The sequence below is a fragment of the Aptenodytes patagonicus genome, chromosome 5, assembly GCF_965638725.1.
Source record: "Aptenodytes patagonicus chromosome 5, bAptPat1.pri.cur, whole genome shotgun sequence".
Lineage (NCBI taxonomy): Eukaryota > Metazoa > Chordata > Aves > Sphenisciformes > Spheniscidae > Aptenodytes > Aptenodytes patagonicus.
The window spans coordinates 9,420,936-9,433,271 of NC_134953.1; the positions used below are offsets into that span (position 1 = coordinate 9,420,936).

The 12,336-nt window shown below is 43.2% G+C and overlaps 1 protein-coding gene across 1 annotated transcript; it reads right to left on the reverse strand.

Annotated features, from left to right (window-relative positions):
* Nucleotides 1-1,653: 1,653 nt before the first annotated feature.
* Nucleotides 1,654-11,714, reverse strand: POFUT4 (protein O-fucosyltransferase 4). The gene is made up of 3 exons (XM_076338505.1): nt 10,956-11,714; nt 9,066-9,691; nt 1,654-3,890 (listed from the first exon to the last, which is right to left on the reverse strand). Exons 1-3 carry the CDS (start codon nt 11,712-11,714, stop codon nt 3,743-3,745), a joined length of 1,533 nt encoding a protein of 510 aa, XP_076194620.1. The 3' UTR covers nt 1,654-3,742.
* Nucleotides 11,715-12,336: the final 622 nt, after the last annotated feature.

The window sequence follows — 12,336 nt, forward strand, 5'->3', positions numbered from 1 at the left end:
ATCAGAAACCTTTTTCCAAAATATTAATAGTTGCTGCAGTGAACTTCCTCCTTGTCTGCATTCACGTACTTCCATTAGTAGAAAGACAACTAGGATCATAAATTGAATTCACTTTGGCTAAGACTGGCAGTAGTCTTTGGACACGATATAGCAATCCTTTCAAATGCATTATTATGTAAATTAATCTCAAACTCTTCAAGGGTATGAGACCCAGCTTCTCCTCCTGCCTCCTCCAAATAACAGGAGGGAGATGAAAGCAAAGCCCTGGTGGTAGAACCACCTTTATTCAACATTTTGCAGTCCTTGCTGTGCAGAGAAGTGGATGTTGTGAAGGTCGGTCAGCAGCCTGGAACAGAACTGCAACCACAAGTCTTTAGCCAGCTAGGGAAGTTTCCCGCCTCCCCTGCCCTTGAGGAGTTTGCCTGGCAGCTATACAAGTTATTCATACTACGCACTGGAAGAAATATTTCAGCCTTAATTCTTGAACACCATGTACAATAAGTGAAACACATTTAGTACATTAATATAGGCAATAGACACACTATTTATAAATCATGGACATATTGTGACATACAGGAGACAATAAAGCTATTACTACAGAAAAAACTCTGCAGATACAAGAGAAACACAAGGCTTGGGTGAGCATCATGGCTGGGAAGAGTGGTAGCTGATACTCATTACCTTTTGAGAAGTTCACCACCTGTAAGACTGTAAAAAATAGTTAAGCCTAGGAAGACACTAAGAACTCAGAAGAGAAAGCTATTGAAACTGGCTCGTGACTCTTAACTACAAACTAAAAGTTGTGCTTTGAAAAACTCAGACAAAAACCACAGAATTTCTGTGATAAAGTTACTTTCATATCTGTGCTACTTTCATACCTGTGTTAAGAAGGGATATAGCAATCAGAAACACTCATGCTTGGCAAGAGTCATGAAGCTCAAACCAACAGCCTTCTGTAGTACATACGTATAGCAAAAAACCCCAAACCCATACCAAAAGAACCCCTGTAGGACTAACAAAAAACCTTGTTGACTGGTGACTGTAATATACTGAGTACGGATAATAAATAGTGGTGAAGGAATACATGGTTGTGAGCTAGCAAATTAACGAATCAGGGTCCCAAGGAGTAAGTTTTTATCTGGTTTGCTAGCTACTCTTAAGTTTGTACCACCGTATCTTCAATTCTATTGTTAGTTGACAAACATGCTCATTTTACTGAGCAAAGTGAAGCTTTAGGACATCACTAATCAAGAACCGAGCAGGTGCTATGATACCCATGCTTGTATTGGTACTTCCTCCTGTTATTCCTGCAAGGACAATACATTAAATGTAGCATGTCTAATTTTGGCAACAGCAGACGAATTATAACAAATACCTGGACTTGGTTATAAACCCCACACTTCTAGAAAATCTAGTTAAATTACAGGATAAAATAGCAAAAGCAGAATGTGCTAGTACCTGGTTCTTGTTTTTTATGTTTAGTACAAAAAGCAAGATCAGAAATTCTCTTCCTGACTATCCCACCAGACACTTGAATAAGAAAGCGTTTTGAGATATAGCTAATTAAGAGAACCATGCAGTTAAAGAAGACTGACTGATTTTCTATACAGAAACATGAAATGAAGAGAATCTGAAGTAACTGAAGGCATTAATTCAAACAATTTATTTAAATATAATTAAACTGTTCAGTAGAAGTTGATATTCAGAATTAAAGCAGCCTTAATTTGTTTTATCTTAGTTTACTTCTCAAGCACATTGTGGCCACTTCAATCCTGAATACACATATCTGTAATCTTAATCTGATTTCAGTAATCCACTTTAACAATTAATTCAGATATATTCACTTAAGTATTCATGTCTCCTGAGTAACTGAAAAAAAGGAATATAAACTGATAATGCATTTTAGCTGAAGAACCATTTGTTACTAGTATTATAGAAGAGATATAAAAAAAGCAGTTTTCTCCTTAAAAAAATCAGGTGAGATCAGTGTGTATTTTACGTATTTTCCACATTTACAAGAATCCCGCAATAGTTATGGGTCTGAAGTCTCCCCTATCAAGGTGCCCAGATTTTAACACTGCAATATTGTTGTATCACCTGAGAGGCAAACATTGAGATGCATAGCATTACCTATACTAATATTATACCCATAATATCATATCTGTAACATTATGAACGGGAATTTGAGAAAAAAATGAGATTAAGTGATCCATCCACAGCTAAGCAATAGATAGTGACTTAATTAGGGACAGAATATAGATTTACTCCTGTTCCTAACTTTTACTAACAGGCTTCAGACTTCCCATAGTAATGCATGAACTGCCCTACGAAGTGAAATTACCCCACAGACTCTAGACCTTCGTTACCAACATTCTGTCTTAGGCATGGATAAACTCTGGCCATTTAGTCAGTAGTTACTTCTGAAGAGGGAGGAGAAACGGAGAAATAAAATACCATGGTACCATTAGAGATATCACTGCAGCATGGCCATATTTACCTGTGCTTTTAAACCCGTGACACTAAGTGAATTAGTCTCCCTCCAATGCAAGATCAATTATTTCAGAAAGGTACCCAACATGGCAGGGAACAGTGGACTTTATTTATATCTGTAAGAGATACACGCTATGCAACAAGGAAGATCTATCCACATGTCATCACTTTTAGGAACCCCAGTCACAGACCAGGATCATACTGTATTAATGCAGGTATTAAGATTTGGTAGAGATACAAAACCATCTCAGTGCGCCTGGTTCTGATCATCCCCTTCAGCACAGAAGGACTGCAAGGTTTGTATCCAAACTGCAGAGGCCACTGGAAAGGCACCATCGTCAAAATGTATTTGTCTTTGCAGAAAGCTGCAGATACTCAAAAAGAGCAAATCAAAGGCCTCTGTATTGCTGGTACTAAGGAGATAACAAGAAGTCAAGATTATAGCTTGGATTTCAGCTTTGATGGAAACTTAAAAGAACCAAGCATACTAATTTTACTCTAGTTCTGCACAATACCAGGTAATACACTTTCTGGTGTGAAATACTTTGTGGAAAGTTGTGAATTAAATAATTTAGTCTCTCATCCCATTGTACGTATCGCCTGGAAAGTTAGCAAAAGAGGAAAAGTAGGCAGAGAGTAAGTGACCTGCCCATAGCTATTCAGTTACCCTGAAAAGTAGGAGTATTTGAGGCATGCTTACTTGGGGAGAAGAGACTTTATTGCTGCAATTTCATAAGGCACAATTGCTCTCCTCAGACATTTGTCTTTTGTAATTCCTTCACTGGAAAAGCTATTTGTTAATAGCAGCTAAAAGTACACTTTAATGAGGAGAACAAGTGACTGATAAAATACTTCTAAAAAACAATTAGTATTTTGGAGATTAAAAAAATCCCTGAAATAACTTAGGGCATTTGAGCAAGAGTCTGAAGAGGTGTTCCTCTGAAGTCACGTAAGCCACAATGAAATGATACCAAATGCAAAAGGAGAGTAAATTCCTCTTTTGCCCCACATGTTGACACCCGCAAGTCAGGAGTGGCTTCACACCACAGAGCTGAAATTCAAATCAAAGTAGTTGCTAAGATCTCCGCCGCTGAAATCCAATCATAACAGAAACTTACTCACTTCATCCGCCAGAAAAAATAGTCTCTGTGAGAGTTTTTCTTCTATTTCAAGGCAAACATTTGGAACGAGGTAAGAATTTGCAGTCTCAACTTTCAATGCAATTTTCAAATCAAGCTCTTACAAAGATGGGTCAGTGTTGCCTCGTCCTCTTGAGAAAAATCTCATGCATATAGTCCCAAAATCTTCCCTGATGCGACTCGTTGCGATGAATCATAGCAGTGAGGGCCTCACCCTGATCAAGGCTTTGCCAATAATCCTGCAGCCACATCTCTTTCCAACTGAAACAAAAAAAGAGACACCACCATAAGCCATTAAAAAAACAAATGAGTCTGCAGCTGTTAATAGCACTGAAACAATTTTTTTTTCTTTCACCTAAGAGGAAAACAGGCCCAGAGGTAGTCATGACAAAGTATGTTGTTACCGTGCCATTGTGCTCCAAGTCATTTAAAGAAACTTGCTATGAAAATTCTCTACGGGAAATGTAAGTTCAGCATTAGCTTTACAACATTCTAGAAATACCAGCATGCGACTGTAGTGTTAACCAAAGAGACTAAATTATTAACTGTACAGAATAAAACCTTCTATTAAAATAAAATCTAGCACAGAGTCCTTATATCATTTTGGGAATAGCTTTCCATGGCCAGTATGTGTATAACAGTTAGCCTAAGAATCAATTTTTTTTCCAGATAAACCATTTAACAATTAGAAAATGACAGCTAGTCATTACAAACTCAGGTTATACATGGCAGAGACAAAAAATCATTATATCCCTCAACCCTGACTCTATCTGTAGACTACACGGACGAGTATACACTTTCTCTTTTTCAATGCATACATTCTCAAACTTTTCATAGCACAGACTACACCACTGCAACTTTCAGCAATTCCCTTCCCATTCATGATCATGTGGACTACTACTCTCATTTGTGTTATATCAAGGTATGGCAATAATTTATTTATCTCCCAGCAGGAGTAGGGAAGTGATGGTGCCCCTGTACTCGGCACTGGTGAGGCCGCACCAGCTCGAATACTGTGTTCAGTTTTGGGCCCCTCACTACAAGAAAGACACTGAGGTGCTGGAGCGTGTCCAGAGAAGGGCAACGAGGCTGGTGAAGGGTCTGAAGAACAAGTCTGATGAGGAGCGGCTGAGGAAACTGGGGTTGTTTAGCCTGGAGAAAAGGAGGCTGAGGGGAGACCTCATCGCTCTCTACAACTACCTGAAAGGAGGTTGTAGCGAGGTGGGGGTCGGTCTCTTCTCCCAAGTAACAAGCGATAGGACGAGAGGAAATGGCCTCAAGTTGCGCCAGGGGAGGTTTAGATTGGACATGAGGAAAAATTTCTTCACCGAAAGGGCTGTCAAGCATTGGAACAGGCTGCTCAGGGAAGTGGCTGAGTCACCATCCCTGGAGGTATTTAAAAGACGTGTAGAGGTGGTGCTTAGGGACATGGTTTAGTGGTGGACTTGGCAGTGCTAGGTTAACGGTTGGACTCGATGATCTTAAAGGTCTTTTCCAACCTAAATGATTCTATGATCTATGGTGAGACATTTCTGCAGTGTACACCAACAAAGACCTCAAAATAAACCTTTTAACATAGACTACAATGTGAAGGATCATAGACAGAGGCTTACTTCTGCATTAAAAAAAAAAAAGTCTGCTGAAATGTTCCTTTCTAAAATGCAGCACTTGGACACACTGTGAGATCACTTTGCTTACCAGCTAAATCTATTAACCTTTGTTCAAGGACTGCCAACATGAGTTACTTGTTTTTTAGAGCACTGAATAAGGGCACACATTAGGAAAATTAGTATACTTGCATTAAGTACTAGACACAAGACTAAGTGGCAGTAGGTAACAGAAAAAAGAAAATGTTTTCCAGCTGAACTCTATGGAAACAACACTGAAAGGAATTCCAGTATCCAAGTGAGGACTCCTGTCAAAAACATTAAATAAGAACACTTTGGTATTTTTCTTTTTACATTGCTGTTACTGGTTTTTAAGAAAATAATTTCACTCTGATTCTGTAACTTGGAAAAAATTGGTACCCCAGGATGAACAGGACTGTACAAATATCCTCAAACTACCAACTACATACACCTGAAATGTTATTACCGTAAGATACAGATCTATCTTTAATCCTGGCTGATTATTGGATTCTGTTGCAAGAGACACCTTACAGTGTACACATAGCAAATCTGATACACTTTTAAGCTGATTTTTCTCTTGTCATAAATAAAAACTGTGACATCGACATAAAATGGAACTAGCAAAACCATGATAGTTTCAAAATATTCCTTTATCAAAGGCATATTGGCTTCTCTTTTCTCATGCTACCACAGATGAAAACTTTAGGTAACTGGAAAGGTAATGTCACTTAAGTCTTCTTACAGTTATCTTCTCAAACACCCCACTTCTGGAAAATGAATCCTTATCAATGAAACAAACCAAACATTTCTTTTCACAAAGGTGGGAGTCCAAGAATAATTGGAGATTCCAGTTCCTACTAAACAGATATTCTACTCATCAGTAGCACTGTAACTCACTATCTTATACTGTACAAAGCAGCCCAGAATTCAATAGATTATAGCGACTGACCCATAACCTAACACATACAAATGGTTGTTCTACAGCCTTTCTTCTTAAGCTCACTTGGGTGTGAAGCCCAGAAGTCCAAATACAAGTGAGGCTGCAAGCATAAGGATTTAGGAACCACATCTCCACACTTAGAGCTAAAGGACGGCAAGGTGAAAGTATAAAAATGTGCTCTGGCTACATATACCTACATAGAGAGAGATTCTGATGCAACAGTTCTGTCAATTCAGCACATTCATGAACCCTAAAAACAAGTTACATCTGGGAATAAGGGTTACAGAGCATGCAGATGCGCAGGGTAACCTTATTGTAATTGGGTACTTGCTCTAAAAATACATAAACTCCAATTGCCTTTGTTGTTCTCTGAGTTCCAGAAGCCTCCAGAACTCAAAGTCACAGTGTATGTTTATAGTCAGACCTTGTATGTTGCATATATTCTATCATCTGTAACCCCACTAGGCCCGTGTCATTTTTCCACAATGATGTTTTCTAAAGTAACAAAATACACAATTGGCTGGCTCAGTAGACAATCATTTAAATTGATCATACTGTTGACATATTACTGTCAAACTCTGGCAAAACATGAGCACGTTTAGCTGATGCTTTGGTGGCAATTTTACGTTACTGTCGCACCATTTACAATTCTAAGCAATCATGTTCCATTTTGGAGATAAAAATGGTGAAAGCTCAGATGCTTACGAGATAGAAACCACCGTCTTTCACTGGAGATCCCCTTGATCATGCCTCAGAAGGTACAGATACATATCTTTCTAAAGTAGATAGCAGACAATGTAAAAGCTTCCCTGGTACAATTTCTCCAGACACATCTTATGTCTGTAAACATGGGGAGAATAACACACTGTGGTTCAGTGGGACATGGAAACTTCCGTGGGATGCAGCTGTAGCTTGGATTATGGACCAATTGTTCAAAACTCCTTGCTGATGACCACTGCACAGGATGACGGAGTACCTGAGCTCGAGTGGCATAGGCACCCATGCTGTGCCTTCAAAGGCATTTCTCTACTGCCACCTGCTGCTCAAGCAGAAGAAAATCTCTGAAAAAGTAGAGAATACTCTCGTAGGGTAGGATGCTGCATAGCATGCTACAAAGGAAAAGCACATTTTGCTACCGAGACTGAGAAAAGGTATTACTATAAAAAAGCGCCAATAAATCAATCGAACAACAGAAAACAAAGGATTATGGACCCCTATTACTTACAAGCATAACTTTTCAATTAGTCCACATGAGAATTAATTGTACTGTGAAAAATGCTTTTTAATGACAAACTTCACAAGTTTTGTGAAATAGGCCTTTCCTAAACAACCTGAATGACCTCAGGCTTACTTTCCTTTTTTAACTTCACTTGGCCATTTTTGAAAGCATCCAAACATAGGATGAAGTAGTTCCCCATGCTTACAAAATTCTTCATACTTTTTTGTGGACAGGTAACATAATAAAAACTTTTTTAGAGCTTCATATCCACATAGGACTTAGTTCTGGGTTAGCGTACTTGAAATGATGGATTCTACATTTTCAACACACTGTTCCTTCTAACATTTTAACACTCCTAAGCATTCAATTCCTTAGTCTAGGAAGTCATTAACAAAGCTGTAAACTGATATAAACTGGGATAGGGTATATTGACAACTTCCTTCTGGACAGTGCATGAGATCTTCCCAGTATTTTCAAAAAGTCATTAATTTAATACTACAGCGGGACTGACATCAGAACATTGAAATCTTTGGTGACAGGTAGCTATGAACATAGGCAAGATCTGCTACGGCTGAGGGTTTATCTTTATGATGGCTGTCTGATGGCTTATACAAAGTGAATTGCATGCACTTGAGTCATTGCCTATAAAGACAGAAATTGTTGCAGGTAATGCAAAGAAAAATGACAAACCTGGGGGATCCAAACATGTTACACTAGTAATACACACTACAAAGAGTACACGCATGGTTTATGAACTGCAAGAACCCTTCCTTCTAGCAACTGCAACTTCAAATGCTGTCAACGGAAAAACTCAAGGTTTGGGAACCCAAGCACTGACTTGTTTTGTACCAACACATGTATAAATACTAAGTAGACCACGCAAACAAAACCCTATTCTGCCTGTCAAAAGTGGTTGCCTCAGGGTTGGTGTGGTTCGTTCCCTGCTGACAGACTTCAGGGCAGCTCGCGCTAGAGATGGCTAACACTGGGCTATCGGCCTGGGAGATTCCAGCAACACTAGCAATCCCTGCGCGCAAAGGGGACAAGAAACTACTCAACTTACTCTCTGTCCTGCGCGGTCCCTCTCCTAAATAAATGGGATGGCGTCCTTCAACACAAGCCAGAATTCTGTCACACAAAACAACAAGAAGTCTTGTGAAGTATTCTGGGTGAGCCTAACTGCTGCTCTGAAGTCAAGAGGGGTTAACCAGACCTGCACCAAACAGTGGCAACCCCATTCTTAACGCAGTACTTTTTAATGAGGTATAGAGCTTCTTTCACCCAAGGGCTACCAAGTGCTTTACCATCTCTGTACCGAAAAACATTCCTCAAACAAACAAAGAAACAAACAAGGCTAAGACAGACAAAGGATAACGATATTGCCCAAGGTCACAGAGCATTTTAGCAGAATATTATGGGTGACTCACGCTCCTCATTCAACCACTAACCAATACCACTGTCCAAACCCCTTTTTCAGCCTCAGTGTTACACAGTATTAGCAGAACTACCATACCACCCACAAGACATAACATAAAGTGTAACGGGAGATGTATTAAGAGATCCTTTAAGTACAAAGCATTATTAAAAGTTACAGCTACTATTATTTGAAGCTTTTTTCCCCTTCAAAAAGCATAGTATTGGTACATTACCCGTCTCCTCCAGAGAGGTCTTCAACACTTCCAAACCCAGGGGTTGGCATAGGACATCCCATGTGCTTGAACTGAGCTATGCGAGGTCTGGGAGCTGGAATTTTCCCATGAGACTTCTTGTGTTCCTGCTCCCCTTTGACCCGGCTGTTCTCCCTGTCACAGATGAAACACTCGAAGCCATTCAGGTAATTGGGCAGAGTCATGTCATTCACACCCCACTCCCGCCTCTCCAAGCTCTCTAGCAAGAACTGGTTTTTGATTCCACCATGGTTTTTATACTCTAGATACTTCATATATTCCTCTCCATTCTTGTCCAGGAAATCAAGATACTTTGCCAGCTCTTGGGGGCTGTCAAAGTCATCTATAAGAATGACGGAGAGGTTGTTTGGCATCCAGTCCCGCACAGCTGGGGAGCCTCGGTACACTGGGACAGCACCCAAGTGCATTGGACGCCACAGCTTCTCTGTCATGTAGTCATCACATATGGCATTCTCCAAGGCCAGATGAAACTTGTACCTGGCGATAAAAGTCATAAATTCAGAATCTTCTGTAGTGGCTGTAGAAGTGTCCCTCAGTCGCTCACTGGGAAGCTCACGGTTATGCAGGCATTTCCCATAGGAGTCAACCTAAAATAACAACCGGAATCTTTACAAAGTGATTTGTTTGCCCGGAGGTTGTTTTCAGAGCTTGTAGTTCTCATAAAATTCCTAACTTCGATCAATTCCTAGCTACCTTAGTTTAGCTTAGCTTCACTTTCACTCCAAGTTCTTTCCCTTGTGACTATCCCTAGAGTCCCAGTTCTAACAGCTTTAGAGGAAACCGAGTGCTCAGAAATGAAGATGTCACCCAAAAATGTATTTATTAGCAGACAAATCAGAAACTGAGAGGTAAGGAAGGGCATTCAACTCTCTCTATGTTAATTTAAGTGTCATCTTTCTACTTAACAGGGACGCAGTACTTTTCCAAACAGTTATTACACACAGTTCCTGCCAGTCTCAGCAAGCTGGCAAAAATTTTCCATTTGTTAGACTGAGAAAAATTGATGCAGGGAGCTAAAAGAATACTGTCTGAAAATGAAAGACAATACACTTGATCTGGAATCTACTTCGTACTTCGACAATACACAGTCATATTTTAAAAATTTTGTCTTTGCTTCACTACTGAGTACAGGATGAACTTGTACAATAAATGAATCACTACCAATAGAAACAGTAGAAATGACTAGGAAAAAGACATTTCAGATAAAGACTAAAAGCACATGCTTGCTTTTTTTTTCCCCTCATCTACTATCCTCCAGAATTTTTAAGAAAAAAAAAGCAATAAACTTTTTTTCTGCTAGAAAGAAACGACGTTATTTCAGCTTATGAAGCTCCTCTCCATCAGCTGTGCCAGAGCAGTACAAACCACCATGGAAATAACATGGTCCTACCACAACGCAGATAAGCAGATTCTCAAAACACAGCAACCAGTCTTTTTCTTGCACACCTATATTTTCAAATGGGAGCAGGGCTTGTAAATAGACAGCCTCCCCGTACGGTAACTTAAAGGTCCAGAGATTTCAGCAACTTGGAGCACCTGGTCCACAAGACCATGCTTATTCAGGCTGAGCCCAACTTGTGACTGATCCCGAGTCTGGCCAACTCCACAACTAACAGCTACCATTGGGCCTACCTACTGGCATGCGGTGTAGTCTAGACCACGCTTTGGGAAGGAATACAACTAGTTTTTCTGTCCAGCTTGTAGTCGGCATGCATCCCGTTACGATTCGTGTCTTGGCTAAAAACAAGGACAAACAAACCCCATTAAAAAGAGGAGCTGGAAGGGGGCGGCCAGGCGGGCCCAGCTCCTGCAGCAACACCATGCCGCGACTTCCCTGCCCACCCCACCTACCTGGATGTACTTCATGAGCTCCCTCACGTAGCGGTCCCTGTCCGAGGGGACATCGCAGTGGGACTGCATGTACAGCACCGGGGCATAGCCCTTCCGCCGCCACGCGTCCTTCTCGGCCAGGGGCACCGCCGGGCCCCGCAGGTACCCCACGCCGGGCAGCCACTGCAGCGTGAGGGGATAGTCGGACTCCCGGCGGAAGGTGGCCGTGTAGTTGAAGAGCTGGATGCCGGGCGTGTGGGAGAGCAGGTAGTTGTTCATGGGGGACTCCTCGTGGAAGAGCGCCCAGGTCTGGTGGGACAGGCGGGGCAGCGGCGCCTCGTAGGCCCTGAAGTCGGTGCCGTAGAAGATGAGGGCCTTGGTGCGGCGGTGCCGGGCCACCCGCCGGCTACGGGTGACGAGGCAGGAGCCCCGCGGGCAGTCGATCCGCTCCGTGTCGCCGGGGAAGTGGGGGAAGAGGCTCCCGCTCCACCACAGCAGGATGGGCAGCGCCTTGTTGCTCCGCGTGTCGTTGTTGCCGGGGCCGCGGTACGACGCGGCGGCGACGAAGGCCGCGCCCGGCGGGACGGCATCCTGCGCCCACCCCTCCGCCCCGCACGGCTCCTCGGCGCCCGCCAGCCCGGCCTCCCCGTCCGCCGGCGGCCCGCCCGCTCCCGGCCCCTCCGCGGCCAGCGCGGCCCCCGCGCCGCAGGCCAGCGCCAGCGTCACCCAGAGGCAAGCGGGCCCCCGCCGCGGGACGCGGCTCGGCCTGCCGCCACCCATGCCCGCCGCCCCGGGCCAGCCCCGCCGGCCCGGCCCAGGAAGCGGCTGCGAGGGCCCCGCCCGAGGGCGGCGTTCCGTCACGGACAGCGAGGGGCGTAACGGCCGGCGGAGCGCGGCGCGGCCCGGGCGAGGCCGAGGCGGGGTCCCCGGGAGCGGGGCAGAGCCGGCCCCGGTGCCGCCTCGCTCCCCCTCCTGTCGCTTTGTGCGCGACTGTCAGCGGCCGTAGGGGCAGCGAAAGGTAACACAGATCCGTTAAGACAACAGCAGCGCTTCGGTAATGTGCTGCCTTACTTCAAGGTGATGTGAATCCTCTGCCTCTAACGCAGGCGTGAGGACACCTGCGTGGCCGGTACCTTCGGCTGAGAGGGAAAAACCCCGAGCTGCTTCACTGCGCCAGCAAATACACCTGCAGAGAGGTGGTTCCTGTACCAAGCAGGCGTTTAGATGGTGCAAGAAAGTACACCGAGATTAGCTCCGGCTGAAGACCATAAAGGCAGGGAACAGAAAACGTCTTTCTGTAACAGAACTTTTGGGTTGGGTTTGGTTTTTGGTTTTTTTAATATCTACAGGGAGGTTTAAAGCTCCCTTGAAGCTGCTCTTCTGTACCAACCCAGAATAACTC